This window comes from Pavona decussata, unplaced genomic scaffold (genome assembly GCF_977016875.1).
Source record: "Pavona decussata unplaced genomic scaffold, jaPavDecu1.1 SCAFFOLD_51, whole genome shotgun sequence".
Lineage (NCBI taxonomy): Eukaryota > Metazoa > Cnidaria > Anthozoa > Scleractinia > Agariciidae > Pavona > Pavona decussata.
The window spans coordinates 3,840,487-3,866,505 of NW_028145473.1; the positions used below are offsets into that span (position 1 = coordinate 3,840,487).

The 26,019-nt window shown below is 35.5% G+C and overlaps 2 protein-coding genes across 2 annotated transcripts; one reads left to right on the top strand and one right to left on the bottom strand.

Annotated features, from left to right (window-relative positions):
* Positions 1–207: 207 nt before the first annotated feature.
* LOC146481144 (mannose-1-phosphate guanylyltransferase regulatory subunit alpha-A-like) lies at positions 208–10,985 on the bottom strand. Its single transcript, XM_085108776.1, has 12 exons — positions 10,808–10,985; positions 10,595–10,692; positions 9,006–9,109; positions 8,145–8,331; positions 6,848–6,907; positions 6,289–6,419; positions 5,690–5,818; positions 4,332–4,429; positions 3,132–3,178; positions 2,373–2,465; positions 1,739–1,910; positions 208–562 (listed from the first exon to the last, which is right to left on the bottom strand). Exons 1-12 carry the CDS (start codon positions 10,845–10,847, stop codon positions 462–464), a joined length of 1,260 nt encoding a protein of 419 aa, XP_084964902.1. The 5' UTR covers positions 10,848–10,985; the 3' UTR covers positions 208–461.
* Positions 10,986–11,076: 91 nt separating this feature from the next.
* On the top strand, positions 11,077–26,019 carry LOC146481145 (proliferation-associated protein 2G4-like). The gene is made up of 14 exons (XM_085108777.1): positions 11,077–11,262; positions 13,531–13,659; positions 16,518–16,623; positions 16,870–16,939; positions 18,720–18,812; positions 19,496–19,559; positions 20,150–20,228; positions 21,041–21,198; positions 22,183–22,234; positions 23,356–23,450; positions 24,927–24,984; positions 25,077–25,146; positions 25,453–25,506; positions 25,730–26,019. The coding sequence occupies exons 1-14, from the start codon at positions 11,163–11,165 to the stop codon at positions 25,793–25,795; spliced, it is 1,194 nt and encodes a 397-aa protein (XP_084964903.1). The 5' UTR covers positions 11,077–11,162; the 3' UTR covers positions 25,796–26,019.

Genomic DNA, 26,019 nt, shown 5'->3' on the forward strand with positions numbered 1-26,019 from the left:
CAGGTGCAAAGTTATTGTTTTACTTACTAAATCTACTTTTTTTCTGTTGTTTTTTTTTTTTTTATGTTCTCGTTGCATCTTAAACTCCCTAATCAGTCTTTTTTTTTGGGGGGGGGGGGAGGGGGTGACGGGGGAGGGGGGATAGTTTTGTTTAACCATTTTGCTGAGCCCCCTCAGTTGTTTTAGCCTTGCTACGGGCCTGATTAATGACAACTGGAAACTTTAACCATGTTAATAATTAAGATAACTAGTCCTATGGGTTTTCATACACAGACAAAATAACAAAGCACACACATAAATAAAAGAGTGATGTGACTACCAAGCTTGATCAGCTGAATGACTGAATATTTACCCACTCAACGTTTGTTAATAACATCACCAGACTAAAGCACTTTTAAGAAATACAGCACTCTAATTTGCACAAAATGATTGAGGTGGTCTACTTATTATCCCATTTATGGTTATAAGATGATTTCATTTTTGTAGCTCTGACTGAGGTCTTTGTGTGGCAAAACAATTGAATTTAGAACTATGACCTCTCCTGGTATTGTTACATTGCGACCTGGAAATGGGAACAAGAAATAACATTTATTAGCTTTGTTGACACATGTCTATCTCTTCACTTATTCATGAAAGAATTATTGAGATCAATATTTAAAAATTCTCAGAGGACAAGGGGATCGTTTGCTATGAAATTTAAGACAATACTAGTTTTACCAATATTTGATGTTGATGCAATTTTAATTTTGAGTGTATACAATATGCGAGCCAGCGAGGCATGCGAGGCAGACGTGCAAAGCGTGCGAGGCATGAACAAAACAAGCAAGGCATGCGAGGCATTAACAACCCCCAACATAAACTGCTAACCGTTAAGCTAACCGGGGAGCTATTTAAGCTAACCTGAGTGCTATTTAGGCTAACCGGCGTGCCTTTTTTTTGGCTCATCGGAGTGTTTTTTAGGCTAACCTGAGTGCCTCCCACGTCTGACTCGCATGCCTCGCATGCCTCGCTGGCTCGCAGATTGTGCATCCCCTTTAATTTTCAGCATGAAATCAAAATAATTTGTAAATTAATTAAGCTCTCTATTGTTGTTATTTCCATTTTTATCAACTGTTTTCAACAATAAACTTTTATTACCAGTTAGTGGTTGCTAGAAGTATTTTATTGTAAATGTTTTATTGTAAATAGCTATATAATACTGTACTTTTTAATTTCATTTACAGTCAACTCCCTTTATAGTGGACACCCCTAGGACCACAAGTTAATGTCCTTAATAGCAAGAGTCCGTAATAGCAGGAATTTATTTCAGTCACATGTCTGTAATTTATTTTTTCTGGAGATTTACTTGCTGTCCATATTATCGGGGTGTCTGTAATAGCGAGGTGTCTGCAAGGAGAGAGTTGACTGTAATTTGCATTTTTCTTTTTACAGTAGAGGGCCACAAGTTTGTAAATAATTTTACTTTCTGTCACGTGTTACCCTCTTAAATAAAGTCATACCCTACCTACTTCAGTTGAAGGAGCTTGAAATTATACTAGAAGCATTAAGGTTTTCAAGTCAGGTAGTATCGGCAATTTCTGAACTTGCATGACATCTTTGGAGAAAGCCTTAATAGTTTTAAGTTGTTGTTGTTGTTTTTTTTATGTATCTTCCCAGCATTTCATATTAAGACCACTGATTCTTGTACAAACAGATGATCAGGTAAGGTTTGTTCCCTGGTTCAGCTTCTAAGTCTCACCTAGTATAGTAATTGATGGAGTCAACTTTCCATTGTCACCAAACAGTGATTCTCCATCTGGCTTAGCAAATTCCTCATTTGGGTTTGGGTCACAGCGGCTGCCCTCTACTCTTGACCACACACCTATGGAGCAGTTCCATCCGATGATACTATACAGGATGCAGCAGTGATCCTTAAAAAATACAAAAATCAATTTATTGGAGTGCAATTAATTAAAGGCAATTTATCAATCATTTCCTTGAAAAAGCATCTAAGGGACTATTTCAAATGTAATATGTAATGTAATTTGGTGTTGCAGAGAATGTATGACTAATGAGGTAGCAAAAAAAAGAACTTGGCCAATATTCACCCATCTTGACCGCACACTTGATCAATAACGCATATATATGGACACTAAATATTTATAATCACTCTTTGTAAATGACATGGGCCTGGCTAGACAGCAATCATGTATTCAGTCAATGGCACAGGCATACTCAGAAAAAATGAAACAGGGTTCTTCCAACAGAAGTCAAACCTAACACCTTCCAATTACCAACTAGTTCAGATGCTCTACCACTGAGCTATAGGAAACTCCACCATTTTATTATAAACACTATCACTTGTTATATTAATCACTTTTGCAAGATGTCACCTTCAGTTCTGCTCCATCAAGCAATATTGTCTCCCTCACTCTTGCTCCAGCACCAATAACTACATTGCTGCCTACTGACACGTTTGGACCAAGCTGAAGAGGGGAACAAAGCACATCATAATACTTAGATACTTAGATTAATAACATTCGACATGGAGAGAAAGCACTGGAGTCAGAGATTGGAGTCGAGATTGTATGGAACAATCAACAGGGGCGGATGATATAATCACCAACTTGGCAAAGGAGAGAGAGCCTTGGATTGAGATCATCAAACAGGCTCCATAATCTTTGATTATTACTAGTAATATATCTTCACTTTGTAGCTTGCACTAGTGACAGGAAAGGCAACAGTCAGTTAACAGTCTACAAAGATAACCTGGGGCTGCCAGCTGATTGACTGCAGGCAGAGCAGTTAAAGCTAGCAAGTGATACAGAGCTAACCACATGATTAGGAAGAAGGCTCCAGAAAGTTTGTTACACAACATTACAATTTTCTTTTCTTTTAAGACCTATGTTAAAAAAAATTCACCATTTTATTCTTTAGATCAGCCTACATAACTGCTGCATTTAATGCTTTCTCCGAAAAATTGCCCACATAGCCCTCTACTGACTGGCTAACTCTAATAGGCCTGCTTTGAAACTGAGCAAGACCACTGGATACATCAACAGTGTGTGTTATCTATAAAGTAAACTAATCACAGACTGATATCTTTCTGTATTACTGCTGTTAATAGACAATAATTTTTAAAAACATCTCACCACTGCTGTCGGATGAACAACTGCACTAGGATGAATATAGACATCACCTAAAAGATCATAAAAGATCAAAACCACAGTTTTTTTACTACATGTAACCACTAAGAAATATATTTAACTTCTCAAATTATTACTGTTTATGCAAGACAAAAATTTAAATCTGCTGTGCAAGACTATTCAGTAGAACAGCACAAAAAGTAATTGTGTGACAGTTTTGTTACATTGGTAAATTATAGGTAAAATACAATTCCATTATATACATGGTTGCATTGAATTCTTTCTATTTAAAAAAAAATCAAAGTGACAGAAGTAACAAAGTTGAAACAATACACTAACCCTTGCAATTAATATGAGGCCTGATACAGTGAAACAGCAAGTTTGAGAGATTTCAAAATTTGACTAAACACAAACTATTTATTATGGAACTGAAGCACAGACATTCATGAGCCACAGACAACAATAGGAAGTTAAAATATTCTTATTAGCTTCTCAACAAAAATTTAAAAAAATTGTTTTGGAATCTGTTTGCTTGTCAGGTTACAGATGCAATAGCACATCCCTAGTTTTTTAGCGTCTTTTGGTTGTTCGTGTTTTAATTATTATTTGTATCATGGGAGGTGCCTCGTATGGGTCCTCGCGTCCCATTCGCACCTGCCCTTTTGACCTTATCACTTTAAATCACTTTTCACATATTTTTCATTTCTTTCTGGCTGTTTAATTTCTTGTATTTAACATGTGTGATGGTCAATAAAGCTGTTAAAAAAAAAAATTAAAAAAAAGCACCAGAATGCATCAAAAGGGAAACATGTATTCAATTCTGGCTGTCATCTTTTGCTGACAAACATCTGTCCTTAATATAAGTCCCCAGTAAAAAATAAATAAAAGTGAAACACATATCGATTGAACAACCATTCACTCAAAATCTACAACTTGCTTTTTTGTCAATACCCACACACCATAGATCCTCTATTGAGCATGGGAAGGTGGTTCATTCAACTTCAGTGGTCAAGAAGAGAGGGAGGGCCATTTATCTTAAAAGAGCAGGAAATATAAGTTTCCAAAATTTAGTTACTTTTAATACTGTACAAGAATAACAATAACACACCTTTCTAAATGTCTAAATGTACACATCATCTAAAACAACCCATTAATTCTTAAGTCAAATTTGGTGTTTTGCTGTACATATCTCTCCAGATTTCTTACCTATTATATGAGGTTGGTTCTTTCCATTATGTGCAAGAAGATCTGGATGAGTCTTGTGATAAAGGGAAAGTACATTTCTGTTTGCATAAATTGCAGACCTGACAAGAAACAAACAATAACCAGGATCACACATAAGGATGCGAAGAACACCATGGTCAAAAGATTACTATTAATAGTAAGTAATTTCAAACTTTAAAATAATTTTGTTCAGATCTTCCTGTCTTACTTGTGTGTCAGTTCATTTAGTCCTCATGTGCAGGTACTTTTGCCTTAAACAATTCATGACAATTTGAAACATTTAATGGTTTATTAAATGTATTATTCCCCTATTCATTTTCTTTTATATCAAATATAATATTTTTTTAGTGTAGTAGATATTTACCCATTAATTTATTGTATTCATGAACACATTTAATTTTAATTTTATGCAATCATTTGTATCATAAACCCACAAGCTTTTAATTACATATTTTCTGTATATGGAGTCATGGTGGTGTAGTGGTTAGGATACTGGATTTTGATCTTGAGGCTTGCACTTGACTAAAAGCTGACAAAACCAACTCATTAGAAATAAAGGTTTGGTTATACATAGACAAGTAAAAATAAACAATAAAACCGAACAACGTTTCGGGGTCGTCATGACGCCATTATCAAGTTCGAAGTGATAGAAATAAATGAAGTCAATGTTAGAAATAGTTCACCAAAAAATTAAGTTAAACATAATGTCTGAATATATAATGTCACGTAAATAGTTTAGCTTGAATTGAGTCCAATTGGACATTGAGAGATGGTGTTAACTCTCTAATTCGCAACATTTCGTAAAATAAGCAATCGAACTTATTCATGCACTTCTTAAGGACAGAAAAATATCAAAGTATCTGTCAAGGTCTTTAGGGACATCACGGTGTTCATTAAGAAGATGCTTGCCAATGGAAGAAAATTGGTATTTATGCTCGACCACGCGCTGGTGTAAATGCCTAAGTGCATATTCAGACATTATGTTAAGTTTTTGGTGAACTATTTCTGACATTGACTTTATTTATTTCTATCACTTCGAACTTGATAATGGCGTCATGACGACCCCAAAATGTTGTTCGGTTTTACCGTTTATTTTTCCTTGTGTATGTAAAACCAACTCAAGCAAGCAATAAAATTAACCAAGCATGGGTCCTTTTTTAAGTTTTTGTCAAGTCATAAATAAACTAATATTAATCAAATTCAGACCTCACAGCAACAAAAAGAAAACAACAACAACACCAAAAATTTTATATTTCTTATGTGACAACCATGCAGACATTTGGATCCCTGCTCAGGTCAAATCAGTTGCCTGAGGCTTTCAATGAATAATATTACCATACCCCGCACTTTTAATGCTGGTCCAAAATGCTCTCGTCTTGAATGCATTCAATGTCCCTGAACTGGCTAAACTGGCAAGAACATCCTCACCCATCCTGATAGACTCAACATTACCAGCAAATGGCTCCTCACTAAAATAATGAAGAAGTTGACAATTAATTCAAAGAATGGACATCTTATTAAGACTTGACAGCAACAGAAAATGACTCCTTCATGAAAAAAAATAATGAAAGCAAGGCTGTTACCTAGGAAAAATTTCAAACTTGTAGCCCACAAGGCCAAAAGCAGAAAAGTTAGGAGCTTAACACGTAAAGTATTACTTGCTGCTGCAAAATAATTTAGCATTTTCCTGGGTGCCCCAGGATACCGGGTTCCTGTTGGGCAACAGCCTTGGAAAGAGTTCAGAAATTATCTTAAGAGAGAATTAGAATTACTATACAACTAATAAGAGATTATCATTAACAATTTACACTCAGAGTTAGAGGAGAGACTCCCACCTAATATATTTGCATTTCAAAACCTATAACATAATCAATTACCTACAATTGAGATTAAACAACAAAAAACAATCAACAGTAAACTGTTATAAACATATTTCTACCTCATTTTTTGATAATTTTTATGAAGGACTTCGCCCATAAGTTTGAACAAGGCAGCCGGTGAGAAAATGTAAATGCCACAATTGATGATTTCACTCACAAATGTTTCTGGCTTTTCTACATAATGCAGCACCTAAAGAAGAGACAGGACTGTCAGAACAAGGATATTAACAGTTTCAAAAACAAGGCTCCTTTAGTGAATTCAATAGTGACACTTTAAAAGGTAGTAGTTGACCTCCATCAAATGAAAAATTACTTTCAAATTTTGGGCTTTTAATTAGAGGTTGTCACAACAGTCACCTTCTTCACAGCATTTTTAACATATCTATAACATCAAGTCGCATAGTTTGTCATACATAACTAAGGTAGTGTTCTAAATTATGCCAATGAAAGTTTCTTGACAGGTTCTTTTAAAAAAGTAGGAGAACCATGTCAGGTAGAAAGTACCAACTAGGAAACCCTTCATTTATTTCACGATATCATCACATTTTTGTCATACTCTTTATAACTAATACCTTTCACAAAGTTCATCAAGTTAAAACCAAGACCTGATTAACTAACCTTATGTGTGTCAGGATCCTCTACCAAACAGCCAAAGTTGTGAGCTTGTTTTCTGTTGGCCTGGTAAAGAATTATCATGGTAAAATCCCAATTTACTATCAGGTAATAAACTTAATTTCTAATGCAAAAGAATTTATAATGAAATAATTTCCGTGATTGTTTTCTTGTATTGTATATATTACGGTTCAATTTTACATACCGATTTGGGTTTAAATTTATTTCTGAACTAGTTTAATTTTTTAAAGCCAGTTTAAAAGAATGAAACCAGTCTCAAAAAACACTAGGCAAGTCTCAAAAAATGCATTCAATCCAGTTTAAAAATATGAAACCAAATTTACAAAAATTGAACCATAACATATACCATGGCCCATAACAAAAGTAACTGGCCCAAAGTGTGCAGTCAATCCACATTAAAGCCAAATCTTGTTCATCTACTCAGCTAACCTTTTAGGGCCCAATTATGATGAGTATCTATTTTCCCTTTACAATGTCACTAACTTAAATCAAACATGTACAGTAAGTGATGAGAATAAGGCAAATGATCACCAAAAATGAAATGCACTGATGTAACAAATTCTCCAAACTAGTACCAAGAGCAGTGAGGAGAATACACATGTTAATTATACTGGAGCTTAGAAGGTTAATAAGCACATAGTGAAATTGAAGGCACATGTCACAATATTCAAATAACAACGAAAACCAACATCATGGGATACCATCAACAGTAGCTAATACTGAATCGTGTGAAGAGAGAGAGCTTAATCAGCCATAACACACAAAATTAATGTTTGAGGCTTTCCCAAACTCACCAACCAAGGTCAAGCTGGTGATCCATCACTATTTTTGGTTACAGTTGGATCTCCTAAGCAAGTACCCTTCTGGTCAACAATAATTTATGCCATTCTTTTATGGGTGGTCACCTTGTTCTGTGGAATTTCTCAACAAGTAACCCAAAGTTAAGTAAGCAACTCACCCAGTGGCAAACTCTACAAAATGTGAAAATTTTCAGAATTAAATGAAATGTGAACCCATGATCTTGTAATTTAGCAGACAGTGTAATGTTCCAGTTGAGCTATCAAGCCAACTGGAAGCTCTTTATTTTGTGAGTTTGCTTTGTGATTTCCTTGGAATTGATCAATTTGCTAACTTATTAACTGTGATAGTCTTTCAATCACAGGATATTTTTATAAATTCACAGGTCAAATACATATATGATAATCCCATTCAAGGACGGTCAGATATAATTATATGATGTGAATGATATATTTAATTGTATCACCAAAGATATAATGCTTGCCTCTGTTGCCAGAATTGAATGCTCTCCTACATGCTTCTTGTGAAATTCAACAAATTCACACAGAGGATAGTCACCCATAATATCAGCATTCAACACAACAAACGCCTCAGGGTGTCCCATGGAAATCTGGTCTCTGAAGTGGTACAAACCACCAGCTGTACCAAGTGGCTGAAACTCCTGTAAATATCTACATTAATGAAAGAACAAGAACAAACAGCTAAAACAACTACTAACAATCAAACACTTTAACATATTAACAAGGAATTAAGTCTAGTTACAACGGCTTTAACAATCAATCAGCTACCATAACAAAGCCTTACTATAGCATCAGTTTTTCCAAGATAAGAGAGTACAATTATTGTACTCTAACACAAATTGATGACAACAAACATTGAAAGGATGTCTGGAACAAACACAAGGTCATTTTACTAAATGTTAACACTTCTACCCATTTCAGAAAACACTTTCCTACAAACTGAAGGAAACTTATTACACTGATGGACATTGGGCTCAATGTTTTAACCATTTTTATTTTGACCCTTTGTGGTTTTAAGTTACTGTAAGTATTTCTTTATTTTTGATACATTAAAACCAAATTTGTTTTTCCAGATGTAACAATCAATCCATTCTATTACCACTAAAATGCAAGATAAGAACAGGCAGGCCTTGCATATTTTCAATGGTTAATTATAACCTTTTCTTTTCCAGATCAAATTAACCTAGGTTAGAACAAACTGACCTAGGTTGAAAACAAAATGATCTAAAGAACAAATGAACCTCCAAAATATTTTAATTAATAAGAAATGAATAAACACTCCTGGCCACTAATTTTTTTTATTTTAAACAGTCTAATGATGGTACCTGATAGGAATGTTAAATTCTTGTTGAGCACTTGCAATAAACTTTGATAAACTTTCACTTGACTGATAAAATCCAATCAAGATAATTTCTTTTAGGTCTGGAATCTGAAAAACATAACAGATAAATAAATAAACCTAAATATTGTGCACCTGAATCCAGGAAACTTGGGGAAGTAAGCTTAACAGTTAAAACTCTGACCAATATACAGTATGTGCAACTGTAAATGTCCTGGTGAAAAATTTATTTTCAGCATGAAATTTCACAAACCAATTCAATTTTTATCACCTTTGAACATGTATCAGCTTCATATTAACAGTACTTTGCTTCTAAAATTTTGGCTTTTAAGACCCCTCTCCCCTCTAGAATTTCTGATGACCTTCCCTGAGGTGGATATAGATTTTTTTCTGGAACTGCACAATAAAAATGGCTTCTGTAACACCAAGAAACACCCCAACAAAACAATAAATTTTGCACTGCAAAACAACATACTGGCACTTGAACATGTATCAGCATGTCCAGTACACTGCACAAGTCAAATAACTTTTGAACAACTCAAACTGCTGTAATTTTGTTTTGTGTGTGTGGTTTAGTTTTTTTTCCCTGTGAATAAAATTCCTTTAGTTTGTACCTTCCTAATGTTTGCAAATATAAAGTTAATAAAGATTATAAATTAAAACAATTTTCATATGATTTTAAAAGAGATGTTCTGTAAGTGTGGACATTCTTTTCCCTTACATAAGAATAACACAATGTACCTTTTGACGCCTGCTTAACAGTTTCTGTGCCACCCTTGTCATGTTTTGATTAGTTGGTTATTTGGGGGTGTGTGCATACGTTATTTTTTCTCTCTATCTACAACCTCGCATCATGCTTTACACCCACTTCCAATCCTAAAAACACCTAAAAATCTCCAGGATATGTTATATTGGCTCCTCTAAGGTCTCTTCAATGTCAATCTTAAGGACTATACATGAACATGCAAAATTATGAATTAACGTACAGCCATATACAGTCAACTCCATTTATTGCGGATACCCTCAGGACCACAAGTTAATGTCCTTAATAGCGAGAGTCTGTTATACCAGGAATTTATTTCAGTCAAATGTCTAATTTATTTTTGCCGGGAATTTAGCTGTTGTCTGTGTTGTCAGGTGTCCCTAATAGTGAGGTGTCCGCAAGGCAAGAGTTGACTGTAAACCTAAAAACATCCGAATATAAGGATGTTTTTAGGTAATTCAAGGAACATAAAAGCATGAATATCCCATTGCTGCACCTACCATTTAATAACACCAACTGTATATTTCTCACGCATTAAGAACACCCTCATGAATTCAGTTCCCACTGAATGCATAGTTTAAAATAATTAAAGGCTTAAGATTTATTATAAATAAGTTACATCTGACAATGTCAGGGTAATATTTTATAAAATTTACAAAATGAAAGACCGGTCCCTCAAAAGTAAGTTACTATTCAGATACCCATTAAAGCTGTATTAGTTCAGGTTTACATGTACCTTTGGAACAGCTGTGACGTGGTAAAGGTCATGGGATGTGATATGCTATCAAAAGCCTAAATTTCAATACTCATACCTTTTTGCAAGCTTCGATATGATGATATACAACTGGAAATCCTCCAATAGGGAACAGTGGTTTAGGCAATTCCAAAGACAGAGGACGGAATCTTGTTCCTGTGATCATAGAAGAGATAAAAATACGTTTCTGCATATTCACAGCTGTACGTACATTTGACAATCCGGTGCAACTAATTCAGGAGTATAAAATAATGTTCAACAAGATTTTTACCTTTCATTGGACCACCTATCAGAATTACAGCCTTAATCATGGTTACTTCGGCAGCTGAACGCTTCTTACGACTAACCGGCTTAGGAGATCGAGATTTATATCAAGAGCGTTAGAGAAGTTCCTATGGAAATCTTCCCCTTTTTGCAAGATTGTTGGCCACGTAACCTCGCGTGAGTGAAAAAGCGCAACCTATCCCCACCCGGGTATGATACTTTCCTTCTCTCCAGGGTAGGGTAAAAAAAAAATCCCCGCCATTTGAGCACGGCATCCTGGGTACTACTCACGCACGTGCAGAAGAACACAGGCAGCCATCTTTCAAGGGTTTCAAATTTTTGGAACAGCTTTTTTTGCTAAAATGGCAGACAAAGGAAGCGATTCAGGCGAGGAAGAGGATCCTACAATTGCTGAAGATGTCGTTGTAACGAAATACAAGATGGCTGGGGACATGGCTAACCGTAAGTATAGTGCCAGGGTTTTGGTTAGCGATTGAATATTCCAGACGTGGTGTTAGATAAAACCGGCGTGCTTAAAAATGGTATCACTCGAAGACTTTGACGTTTCTGTACAAGTTTTACCTCGTTCTGTCTGGCCAAGGATTATGGCTCTCATTTGATGATTCCAAGTAATTAAACACTTCCATTCATATACAATTTCATTTCTGTTCATTCTGAGCTGAAGCCTTATAATTATCAGTCCGGTTCGTTGGAAATTACAAGTCCTAATTTTAGCTTGAAGTCGAGTGGAACATTTTACAATTATCGAGGAATGAAATCCATTCCAACTACCCTTAAACACAACATTACCAGTGATGTGTACTTTGAGGCTTTTGTACAATGTACTCAAAGTAACAGGCGAAAGTTTGTAGACCATTCTCCAGGAAAGCTCGAATTGGGATATTTTGAATTAAATTATAGCATTGTTATCGTTATTATGCAATGCTTCTTACTGGTACTTACCACATTATAAAAATTAATGATAGAAGATGGGGTATTGGAGATTCCTAAGGAAGCTGAAGGAGGATAAGGAACAGTGTGAAAAGAATTATAATAAGACTTAAACAAGGAATTTTTATGCAGTTCTGGTATTCCTAGCAAAATTATGTCATGATTTCAAATCTATGAGGAGTCTCAATTCAACAAGGGGTGGGAATGTCAAGATTTTAATAAAATCACCACATTTGTATATGAACATGTTCTTTGAACATAAAATGAAAAGCAGTGAACTCCTTTTTTTTCTTTTGTTCCACCACCTGGAAAAAACACTAAGGACAGTATCTCCTTTAACTATTACACATATGTTCTGGGGATGGCGGGATTGTCCAAGAAATACAGTTTTCTTAATGACAGTGTCTTATAATACAAAGGTGTTTTTGTGTGGTTTATGGCTCTGCAGGAAAAGTAGATGTTAGGAAGTGTTACTGGAATCCAAAAAGCAAACTAAAGGGAACCAACCATGCCTTTTTCAGAAATAATTAAACTTCAGTTTGGAAAAATATGCTATATGTTATTTGCTTTAAAGCTCTTTAGAGGTATTTGTTACTTAATTGTCCCTGAAAATGCATGGTTACTTCAATTTTCTTTTTTTTTTTTTTTCTTTTTTGTTTTTTCAATTCCAATAGCTCTCATGAAGATCTGCTTATCTCTCATGGTTCATGGTCATAAACAGCTCAAAAATACCTCTGTATAAGGAGGCACTATCCTGAAAGAGGAAGTGTCACAGGGCTTTGAACAGTGTTAATTTAGTCTAGTTTTGTAATAAATAAATTGTCACCCAAGTGTGCTAAAACTGCTGATGAGTTTCTCTGGCCATAGATGGACTGGGTCAGAATGGATTGCAACTTGAAAAAAATTTTTTTTTTTTTTTTTGTTCAAGTTATTGCATTTTCATTTCCATTATGCACTATAAAGAACAGAGTTCTTAAGTTGTTCCTTTCAACAATTCAGTTGATTTGTTTCTTCCTTGTGTTCTAGAATAACTGAGTGAAGATGTTGTTTAATCATTTTCACCAAAGAAGTCCAAATTCCAGCGACACTTCTCTTTAAAAACAAGAATAACAGAGTCGACATTATGTGTGAAACCTTTTTATCACAAGGAGGAAATACAAACAGAAAAAAGTGTAGATTGGCTTCTAAAGGATGCAAGAAAAAAGGATAGAACCAGATTGATATACAAAATAATGTAGAAAGGCAATCAACCGTGATGATGATAATGATCATTATCATCATTGTTATTATTATTATTATTATTATTTTAATGTTTCACTCCCTGAGATGGTATGGGTAGGCCGTTACGCTAGAACAACAAACCACGTCCTGTAGCCTTAGTTCTCATGGGTTCTACCAAACTTTGTTGTACCTTCAGACTTCCAACACTTTTCATAAGAGGTGAGCCTATCTAAGGAGAGCAGAGTTCTCATGATCATTCTGTTCTGAATTCCAATTTTCTCTAGACAGCCCTTTATCTTCTTTGATACCAAACCTAGCACCCTGACCACCATTGGCACAACCTTTGCCTTTGCCAATCTCACTTGCAAGGTCTTGATACTTCTCCTTTTTAATCTCTCTACAAATAATGTTGTACTTCCTGTACCATTCCCAACGAACAAACCCGCATTATTATTATCATTATTATTATGATCATTATCATAATTATTATTATAAAAATTTATTTTCTATCAATCATTTATCTTTATTTTTCTTATAATAATTTGTCTCTTTCCAAAGGTGTTCTAAAGAAAATAATCGAGGCTGCAACTGCAGAAACAACGGTACAGACACTTTGCCGGTTGGGAGATGACCTTATTGATGAAGAAACTCGCAAAGTTTACAAGAAAGAAAAGGAACTCAAGAAAGGTATATATTAAAGTGTATTCTAAGCATTTTGCCATTGTCTTTAATACAAAAATGCTGTTGTCTCAATAGAATTGATGGTGGTACATGTGGAGATCTATGTTTTTGTTAGAATTTATTGCTGACATTTATTCCTTTGTTCTATTTGGTCACTACATGTATTTAAGTTTTTCTATGCATTTGCTAATTTCCTTTCTTTCTATTCTTTTGTAGTCTCAGCTTCTGATGATCCATTATCCCTCCCAAATCTAAGTTTAGCAAACCAGCCAACCAGCTAATGCTATAACATCTATTTCAAATCTAAGTTTAAAAAAATGAATATTCAGGCTCGGTAAACGTTGTGCATGAATATTCAGGCTTGGTAAAAACTGGGGGCATTTTGGGGAAAATTTTGCCACTGACTGCATCTTATAGAAAAGAAGACTAATAAAGAGGCATGTGTTTTATTTTTCTACTGCCAAAGTTAAATAAAACCTAAGCTCTCCTCATACGATCGCCAAAAATAGATTTTCTGTCCCTGATGCACTACAAAGTGTTTTAAACATTTCTTAAAATCATTTTGCTATAAGTCTGCTCACACAAACACTTAAAAAATGCTGAGATTTTTCCAAGTTTGTAGGTTACTATAGAGTGAAAGAAAAAGTAGTTTTATTTTTTATTCTACTTACTCTTTGGCACGTCAAGACAAAATCTATCACCTGCAGCTGTTCAGCATTTTTGTATTCTATTCTCCGATCAGCAAATATTTGAAATTTATGTTACAAAATGACTCACTGAGTTTAATCTGTTGCTGATCTCAATCCTAATTTTATGCCTTTTTCAAAATTTTCACACGAAAATGTGTGACCAAAGCATGCAGTTGATTGCTTACAAGACTTTTGTCCGATGAGAGCAAAAAGAACAAAGTTAAGACCAAACCCAAGGGTAGTGTTTAGGCTGCTTAAGTAGTACTTGAATCCTTTCAAGCTGCCATTGTTGATAATACAGTACTGTGCAAAAGTAATGAGAGCGAATTTCGACGAAATTCGGCGAAAAGTGGCGAAGAACAGCGAAATTTCGAAGGACACGAAACTTGATCGAATGTTCGGCGAATTTTCGAAGCCGCTATTGTTTTGACACACTCGAAATTACGGCCTTGTCCGCTCGAAAATTCGAACGAATTTTTGAGTGGCATTTCGAAATTTCGGAAGGTCAGTCTCGAATTTTCGAAGAGGAATTCGATTTTTCGAGAGAAAGGTATCGAATTTTCGGCAAACAATTCTCTTAAAATGACTCTTTAAGCTACAGTAATATCACTCCAGGTTTCATCCCAACAACAATAGGTGGATACGTAATCATGGCAACCGTAGTTCAAGAGAGAAGTCTGGGCACCATACCATCGCGCACATGAATGTAAACAAAATGTCACGCAGTTTGTTTTATTCCGGTTTATCTAAGGAGGATTCCACATCTTACCTACATGATTGGCAAACTTTAATATGAGAAAACATTTACCCAGAACAGAAATAGAAAGTCCACTGGATAAATTTGCCGTTGCAGGTGGTAAAATTGACAACGCACAGTCGGCCGTTCGCTTCACGATTGCTTTCTTGTGTCATCGCACGTGGTGGAGGGAACAGTGCTTCAGCGCTTTTTTGTTTGTATCCTTTTTAATAACATCTACCAGATTAAGTGCCCCACATCGCCGTCAATGTTTATGCGCATCCTGGTTTTGAACCCAAATTTGAAACCTTTACATAATTCTCCGCGTTTTGCGGTATTTGAGTCGACAAAGATGCCCGATTTGAAAGCCACGATCTTTTGTCAAATTAAATCACATTCAACTAATATGATGTTTTTAGCTGATGTGAAGTTTATCTCTACATGTATCTATGTCACAAAACACTTTCCTACTGTAGAGCAAAAGAAATATGCGCAGTAAAATGAAAACGAATACAGTTCATGAATGTCACAGCGTAGGCTTCGGGTGATACAGTGTAATGTTTATCTTGCTGTCCGTACGTCACGCAATTTCCATGTTCCTTTCGTTTCTTCGAAAATTCCTTGATGTTTCCTCTCGCTTATGCGATTGTTCTTCGCTTTTTCGCTCGTTCGAAACTTCGTTTCATCGAAGTTTCGTTAGCTTTTACAAATTTTCGATTTCCACGCAACATTTCTTCGAAAGTTCTTTGAATTTTCGAAGAAAGATCGCGAAATATCGTTCGAAATTTCCTTGAAAATTCGTGAGAACAAAGGACGAATTTCGCTCTCATTATTTTTGCACAGTACTGTATGCAATGTAAGGTTTGCCGAATTGTCACTGACTGGTAGTGAGTGGCTAAGTTATTTGTGTTACTTTGTCTCATCGATTTCAGCGCTTGCCTTCCTCCAATTGGCTAAGAAACAATTAGAATATTGCATCTAGTGTAAAGTCCCCCATTGGTGTTATACTTCAGCCCAAATAACACTGTTTGTGATCACCTTTTATATGAGTCGTCAATACATAAATTTGTATTTTATTGTTTTAAAATTAGTTAGTAGTTGAGCGTGGCTGTTATAGTCACATGAAATGTCTTCCTCTGTATAAAATTGCCTTCTTTGATCACATACTGTGATTTTTCAGAGTCTCTGTTTCCAACACCATGGAAACATGGCCGCCCTTTCAAGTGCTATTCTATAAGAGAAAACAAAGCAATTAGTTATCTGTGTTACTGCAGAATTAGTGAAATTAGTACATCTCATTCTCCCAAGTTGCTACTTGTGTCACTGTAACTCCAAAAAAATGTGGAGAAGGCTTGCTTTTTTTTTTAAACATGTTATCTTTTCAGTAGTTTTACCCAACTGATGTGGTGATCTGACTCCATGTTTATCTCTGTTATTAGGTATTGCCTTCCCAACATGTATCTCAGTAAACCATTGTGTCTGTCATTTTTCACCTCTTCAAAGTGAAGCGGACATCCCTTTACAGGACGGAGACCTTGTAAAAATGTAAGTTGGCTTTCCTCTTAACTTTCTTCGTTACTTTCAGTTTTTATTTTATTTATTTATTTTTTTTTGACAGCAAGTTGTAGTATTTGAAAGACTGCTTGAAACTATGATAACTATGATAAATTTCATCTTGCTATTTCATCACAAAATTTTCTTTGATGTTGTCTCAAGATATCTTTGAAATTATTGTTGATGCTGCACCGATTGGTATTTTTTGTTATCAACTATGATGTTTGGTTTTTCCAGAGATCTTGGTGTTCACATTGATGGTTATATTGCAGTAGTAGGACACACAATTGTTGTTGGAGCATCAAGAGTAAGCTGTAAAATTTGTTTTACCTTTTATTTGATGTATCTAGTGTGAATTGCAGTGGGAATGTTCTCTTTGGAAATATGATTTATTTGGAAAGCAAGAAGTAGCTGCAGTTCAACCACTTGACCAACATTTACAACATTTTGTAATATTAATTTTATTGTCCACAAATCTGATAAAACCATGGATGACTGAGTAATATCAAACATTTGATGTTGTTCGTAGAATTAATATTGAAGAGCAGCTCATCCACAAGTCTGTTGGCTGACTGCTGTCAGTGAACTGAACAGTTTGCCAGCAGTTTGCCACTAAATACTCTACTGACATAAATGGCAAGCTAAGATGATGAAATAACCTCACTGGAGGAATAATGAATTGCTGTATAACACAGAAATAAAAAATGAGACAGCTCACAAAGCTTGTCCTGTGTTGTTTCAGTTTCCTTTCTCTGACTTTTGTTTTTAACCTCCACTCATCCAGTCCCATTAACCTAAGATTTGAAAGACAGCACTTTACTCCAAGATTTGCTGAAACTGATGGCATTTGTCTGCCATCTGTCGCCATACTGTCAGCCAAGAGATGGAGAAAGACTTGTGGAGGAGCTGCTCTTCACTTTTTCCATACTGTTATTGTGATCCAACAGTTTGGTTCTAGCAAATACTGCAGAAATGTCCAGTTATTTTAGTAAAAAAAATGTTACTGTAGAAAGAACTGTCTTGTTCCCCAAAATAGATCAAATCATTGTACATTTCCGGTTCATTTTCTTTTTGTAGAAATCAAATTCTCCATGTCTTAGTTAATAAGAAAGCTTAATAAGCATCCACATTTTTGCCCCAATGCACACACTCAGATATTTTTTAACTTTTTCCCTGCGAGATTTGGCTAATTGAATAGTTTTTCTCCCTAATTTGGGCACAAGCCTCTCGGATATTTCTTAACCTTTCCCCCTACAAGATTTGGCTAAATTATTGAATAGTTTTTTGCCTCTTTTTTGGGATCAGATTTTCCTTCTCCTCCCCCTTTCCCTTCCCTCGCCAGAAAAGGCTCTATTTTTTGCAGCAATGTCAGTTTCTGATCAGAAGCAGTCCAAGCTCAATATCCAGTAGCACGAACCTGATGCTGATTTATAAACTTTGTAATCAGGAAATTCACTTCAGTTCTCAAACTATTAAAATGCAGTCGTGTTGAAATAAAGTTTGAACTGTTGTCAATCTTCCCATGCGTTTAACTTTTTTCAGCTGAAGTGGGCAAGTACTTTGTTGCCATGTTTTGAAGATATCCAAAACAAATCTCACCAGTACCTCCAAATTCACCAAGTTACGAGCAATTTTTCGCAGTTACCTAAGATACGCCATGTGAAAACCCTTTTGCCTTTTTCTTAAGATCTTAAGATTTTGAAAAAAATATATAATTGTTATTTTTCATTTATTTATTTATTTATTTATTTATTTATTTATTTATTTATTTATTTATTTATTTATTTATTTATTTATTTATTTATTTATTTTGAAGGTGTTTGCTTTAGAGTGCTTAGATTTTGAAAAGGAAAAAAATGAAAAAAAAATTCTCCAGGCTGGTGGGGCTCAGCGAGACTTGATGACCATATCACCATATTTTGACCAATCAAAACCTAGAGGTGTGGGCTGGGTAACTCACAAACAATACAGAAAAAGAAAAAAATGGGTATTTCTAAAAGCATCATCATGTGACAGCTACTTAATAACTTGATGTACACTTATTATTGCAGTCCTTTATAATTTGCATGGATCTCTTACCTTTTCAGGACAATAAAGTAACTGGTCGAAAGGCTGATGTGATTCAAGCAGCATACTTAGCTTCTGAATTAGCACAAAGACTGGTCGTGCCTGGTAATGAGGTAATGAGGTTTAGTCAAGGTGGATGCCTAGTTGAACACCTTGGTTCAAGAGAGGAAAAATTGCATGATTTGAAGCCTAAATTGCTCCAAATCAGCTTTATTTCAGCTGACAGACTGGATATCATGTCAGAATCATAGTTTCATATTTATCATTTGACATATGGGGTTAAAACACTTCATTCAGCATCCAGACTGTACCTAAACAGTGCTGATTTGTAGCAATCCCTATTCTAAGGCCAAACTATGTTTTCATGTCCATTTTTCGCCCAGCTTTTAAATACATTATTTGCTTGCAAATGACTTACTTGACTTAGTTCCTTATCTCCTCTGGGAGAATAGGGCCGTAAGCATGCAAATACACTTGTCTTAATATATTCTGTATCTTACGCACCAAGAGCATCAGAGGTAACCATGTAAGCCCAAATAGTGACCAGCACTATTTTTCTCCCAAAAAAATCACCACGTAGATCAAGAGAGTAAAGGACATAGGCACCTACATAGATACAATGTCTTGATGTTTGAAATCCTTGAGTGAGTGTGATCAACACTTTCCTTGAATGATAGCCCCCTTTTTTCTTTCCGAGATCCATAATTTAAGGATTTTTTAGTTTATACCGTTTCTTTGTTAATGGAATAAAATGGGTAATTAATGACACTGACATGTATGTAAATGCCTGTTGCAGAACAGCAAAGTCACAGATCAAATACAAAAAGTAGCTGAGGCATTTCAATGCAAGCCTGTTGAGGGTAATCTCTGTTTTTGCATTCTGTTCTGTTCATTTTACCTGCCTGTTGGACTGTTCCATACTATTTGAATTAACATAATTGTACCATTTTTGAGAAAATAATTTGTTCCCTGATCCTGTCACGGAAAGTTCAGAAAAACAAAATTAGCCTTAGGAAGAGCCTTCGGAGTCAGGCTTAAGGAGTACGTCAACAACACCAGTAGCGCCTTGTTAACGGCCATGAGGGCACGCCTGAAGAACTCTGGACACTCCCTGGACGCGTCTTCAACAACAATCATCTGAGGGAAACTGACATCCTGAGAAGGAGGATCAGAGAGGCCATTGAGATACAGTGCCAGGACCTCACTCTCAATCAAGGCAGCGGTTATGAACTATCAGCGGTCTTTTGGACAATTTGGCACATGACTCATGCCACCTCAAGTCATGTGACATAAACTAACATCTCACTTGAAAAAGATTCCACAAAGAAATCAAAAACTTGTAATGCTTTCAATTTATTTTTTGGATGCTGAAAGCTAATTTTGTTTTTCTAAACTATAATTACCATGATGATAATTTTGAATACTGGTAATCCTTTATTTTTGTGTGAAGGTATGTTGTCTCACCAACTGAAAAGAAATGTCATAGATGGTGAAAAAGCAATCATTCAGAATCCTACAGAACAGCAAAGGTAATCTATTCTATGCTATGACTTGCTGTGTTATTTCGGAAATAATTACATAATTTTTGTTTTACTGAGAGTTAATTAATGTCATTTACAGTGTTTATAGTGTGTTGAAATTTTCAAATGATCTGATTGTTTCTTTTGTATCATTTAATTATTTGAAGCTGTAAAAAATAATATTTATGAAATATCTGTAAGGTTCCATGTATGCAGTGGTAGATATGGGTTTAAAACATAAGAGAATGCCCGTGTAAAACAAACACACAGCTGGGCAACAGTTGCTGTTTGCTAGTACAGCAAATTTCACGCAGTCCATGAGCCACTGATCAAACTCTTTGTAGTTCCAGAAAAAAAGTGCTATATGTTTTTAACCAATGTTACTAAAAACTACTTTTTCTCCAAACAAGAGATTGAAATTGATTCTTCACCAGAAAAAGTCTAAAACCTGTACAATGTTGTGCAAATGCTTTAGTTGTTAATTCAAACGAATTTTATACTCACAAAATTAACAGTTTCATATTTTTAAAGAGTATACTTATATAATTAATTTTAAACATGTTTATATGCTATTTTTTGCATGGTCTTCTTGAACTTGGAGAGGTCAGTTAATGCCTACACTAAGATGCACATGGAAACTTGTTTCCTTTTATATTGTGAGATTACAGTTGGCTTGAAATCTTGTTTGCAAGATCATTGTTAAACTTTACATTATTTTCAAGTGGTTGGAACAAGGAATAGCTAGCTTGTGCTCAGCCAGGTTGTCAGCAGATAATGTAAAATTGTATAATGGTAATCTTTTTGCTTTCAATTTATGACAGGAAGGACCATGCCAAATGTGAGTTTGCTGTACATGATGTTTTTGCAGTTGACATCCTCATAAGCACAGCAGAAGGCAAAACAAAAGAGAAGGAACGTCGCACAACTGTGTACAAAAAAACGGAAGAGACATACAGCTTGAAAATGAAGGCATCTAGAGGTAAGACCTTACTGTAAATATATCATAAATGCACTTTGTGTTTCCTTAATCTTGAACACAGGTCGAGCAAAACATCTTTGGCCTCCTTGTGATTAAAACCACCATCTCAGATTACAGATTATTTCTTTCTTCAGGGGTGTGAGGTTATTCTGTCGTCAGCTACCCACTCCCACCTCTAAGCTGTTACGCTCCTTATAGCAGGTGACCTTGGATTATCGTAGGTGGCGGAGCAGAGGGGGTAGGGGGGAAGGGCTGTAGCAGGCCAAACAAAATATTCAATCTCCTGATCTTTTCACAAATCATTTTACGAGCATCACGCTTGGCAAAATAATATGTGGTAAAACATTTGATGCAGTGAGAACTACGCTACCCGAAGTAGACTGTACGTCAGGTTACAAATATACGGACCATGTGCGAAACTCTCAACAAAACCCCTGTCACTAAAACACTGTTAGGAGAGGTACACAAACTCTTACAGATGTATGTCACGTTACCAGAAGCATCTGCGACTTCAGAGCGCACATTTTCTGCCCACAGACAACTCAAGAACTACCTAAGAAGCACCATGAAGGAGGACTGCCTGAACAACTGTGTACTGATGCACTGTCACAAATCGATTACAGACACACTAGACACTGTTAAGATTGCAAAGAGGTTAATGCTTGTGCCAACGAACAGTCAAAGGGCATTTTGAAAAATTTGAGTAGGGGTATGCACATGGCTGGGTGAAAGATGAGCCCCCACCCCACATTTCAAAATGCTCTGCCGCATCTGATTGTAACATACATAACATTAATTTGGCGTGACCTCAGTTACAATTGTATGATGTATTAATTATACTTTTAACAATGGCAATTGTAATGTCTTCAATTTAAATACCCTAGCTCATAGAGGATTTCTGTCCCTAAATTTATTTGGAAGCTAGAGTAGAAGTAGTATTATTGTGGTTTCTAGTTGTTTAATATAACAGTCTTTTTGTTGTAGTTTTCTTCAGTGAAGTCTGTAACAAATTCACCAGCATGCCTTTTACACTAAGGTAAGTGCTTCATAGTTTATAATGATTGTTTGCTGTGGATATATATATATCACATGACTCTCCTGCTCTGTCAAATATGTTGTGTAGGAGCCTTTGTTTCCTTATCAGTAAACATCTCTATGAGTGTAGCTGTCCACAGGTGCAGGGTCGTCAAACAGTGAAAAAAGTGTCAATTATTTGCTTGCAAATTTGTGCTTGATATCGAAATTAATGTTGGGACATTGTTCAGGTGGATGGAAACATTGCCTCTGTTACAGACACATCAAAAATATATAAAATCAATCAATTTCACACTAACAAGATTTATTACATTAACCACAGCAGCGAATTATACTAGTCATAATGTCTACAAATCTGCTCTAAATGTATTTCTTTTCTTGTCTGCTTGCACAGCTTAATTCAACTTGTAACCTGAAATCTCCAGTGAGGAATCTTGGCAGAAAAGCCTTCAAAATCACCTCTCTTAATCTCTCTCCTCACTAACTGAGTCATTTCGTAATCAAGCACAGTTACTTACACTTTGAGCGTTAGCTATTATCTTAAAGCTTACTGGCTTCTAGTACATTACACACTGGACTATTTTAACATGTAGATCATGCAATACCACTTCACTTCACTTCACTAGTTACTCTTCACATGACTGGTTTGGTTGCATAAAATATTTACACATAACTTTAGTGATCCAAGAAGGTTCTTGGAAGCTCGTTGTAAAATTAGCAATGCACCTTCTTTAGTTTCTAACTTCCATTGACTTTTATCCCCATTTCCCCATATTTGGATTCACCAGAGTTGACTGAAATTTTTGAACATGAGAGACCGTCAGCAATAACTGAACGGCTGAGAAAGCCGTCTTGTGTTGAATTTTAGGCCAATTATTCGTTTTGCTAATTAGTGCCTAAATTTTTGCATGTGGCCTACAATTTAGTCAGAGAATATTTGCGCTGTCTTTTGTCCTAAAATATAACATAGATAGATCGATATGTTCTCAGCCCTTCAATTTTGTAATGTCAGTCTTGGACACCTGGAGTTTTTTACATAGAGAACCATATCATCAAGCAATAAAGTCATTTTAAGTGCGATATTTTATGACAATTGCTCACTTGTTGTGCCATTTTACTCAGAGCTTTTGAAGATGAGAAAAAAGCAAAAATGGGTGTTGTGGAATGTGTGAACCATGGTCTTCTAGAACCATTCAATGTTCTATGGGAAAAAGAAGGTCAGTTTAGTGGACTGTTTGTAGTCCAGATTACTGTTGTTATTATCGGGATTTGTTGTTTTAGTTATTGTTGCCATGCATGGTGACATTAGGTGAATTTCTAACACCAACATCGAAACTGGTACATTTTGTGTGAACTAAAAGGATTTCCACCAGGTTAGGGAGTACGGAAAGAAATGCCTTAAGGCCTGCCACAGATATTGAGCAAAATACTAAAACAAATATTTGCCTCAGAGCAGCAAATATTGGTGAATGTTCCCTGCTACGAAATATTCACCAATAGTTACAATTACTTTGCCTTTTGCAAATAATTGTTAATTAGCCAGAAATAAAAAATTGGACTTCCAGGAGGCACATCTTCCATTAAAGTGCACCTAACCCCCCAATTTTTTTTCACTTAAATAAATCTTTGCACCTGTTTGAAACGCATTGAGCTTTTTGCGCCTTTTTTCAACCAAATCTTGACTTTTTATAGGCTGTAAAAGTTACGAAATCTAGCCATCATCTGTCCCATGACCGAACTAGTAAGGGGCATCCGCATGGGTCTATTCTACATGGTCGTCTACATACATAACTAACTTAAATAGAATTTATTGTTTGCAAAAACGGGCTGTGCGAGCTATTACCAATTCAGACTATAGAGCACATTCTGCTCCTTTATTCTCCAAATTAAAAATTTTAAACATTTATCAAATCAATACGTTTCTAATAGCGAAATTTATGTACTTTTATCATAACAACCTTTTGCCTCCTTTGTTTTTCAACTTGTTTTTGACAAACAGTCAAATTCATGGCTATAGCACCAGAACTGCCAACAACTATCGCGTGCATCATTGCCGAACTAATCTTAAAAAATTCACAATTCTTTACCAAGGCCCAAAGATCTGGAATTCCCTTCCTATTACAATCACTTCTCTTTCAAGTTTTCCCAACTTTAAGTATAAACTGCTAGAGTTTTAATCACAATGAACTTGGCAAAGCCGCACACTTGTTGCACTAACTATATAAGCATATATTTTTTAGGTACGAGGTGGCCTCAACTATAAGCCTGGTGGTTTCTAGAGGTCACCTCGCCATACATTAACCACTCAATAAATTGTAAAGATATTAGAAAGAAAGGCAAATAAACTTCAAACTTCAAACTTCCTTACACGACATCACAAACTGCTTTGCATGCATTTTCACAAAGACTTAATACAATGCAAATCAGTTTGTGACGTCAAGTAAGGAATAGACCCATGCCCCTTACTAGCTCAGTCATGGGACTGATTATGGCTAGATTTCGCAACTTTTACAGCCTTTAAAAAGTCAACATTTGGTTGAAAAAGGCGCCAAATAGCGCAATATGTTTCAAACAGGTGCAAAGATTTATTTAAGAGAAAAAACATTTGGGGGTTAGGTGCACTTTAAAAAAATTTTCAGAGATAAATACGTGAGTTTTCAGTATTTGTACTAGACTCTTGTATCTCATTTCAGGTGAATATGTAGCACAGTTCAAGTTTACGCTGTTACTGATGCCAAATGGAAGTAGCAGGTAATGAAAGACTGAGTAGCTACTTTACCCAGATAAGCACGCGTGTTATATTCCACTCTCCACAAATCATCATGTTTTTACATTTTGTTTAGGATAACTCAAGGACCTTTTGATCCAGAAATAATGCAATCAGAGTATTCAATACAGGATGAAGACATTAAGGTAATGAGAATAATAATGAATTAGTATCAGTGGTAAGGGATGGTTAATTTAAACTGTTCCAAAGTGGATAAACTGAGCTGTGAACAGTCTAATTTATCCTTCGTCATCTCCTTTGGTCAGTGCATACGTGAGTCACCATTTCCAACAGTGAAAAGCAATTGCTGTGTATGAAACAACTGATAATTTCATGCTGGCTGAGATCAACACCTTGTTTCAGCTTGGGAGTCATGTTACTAGGGCTGTTTTTTCTTTTTTTCTTTCTTTCTTTATTTATTTACTTTGTTTTATTTATTTATTTTTTACCAGAAAATCCTAGCAACATCTGCAAGTAGAAAAACTCAAAAGAAGAAGAAAAAGAAGGTGAGAAAAGAGTTGTGTTTAATTTTTTGGTCCAACATTGAGCAGGTTTATTGTTATTTATCAAAGACTGAGGATAACATTTCCATGGTGCTTACTTAGCATACCGAACAACTGCTGAAGAGTTGCGTTTAACTTATGGGTAGGGATGGGATTGTAACAAAGGATTGGAGTTTTCATGACTAACAGGAAAACTAACCAGTGTGATATGACCTTTTTTATACAGGCTTCAAACAAAGCAAGTGATGCGGTAGCAGCTGAAACTAAGAATGATGATGATGCTGATGATTGAAAACTATCGCGCTGTTATCTCCGTTTTAAGTTTATCCTATCTCACATCCTACTCAACAATACACAGGAAATGTTGTAGTGACTAAAAACATTTGTGTCAAGCTCTCTTTTGAAGTTCGTATGTACCTAGTATTATGCTGTTATTATACTTCAGTCGATTGCGTTGTAAGCAGAATATCTGTTCAAACAAAACACATGTCAAATAAAGGTCACTCTTTTCCTTAA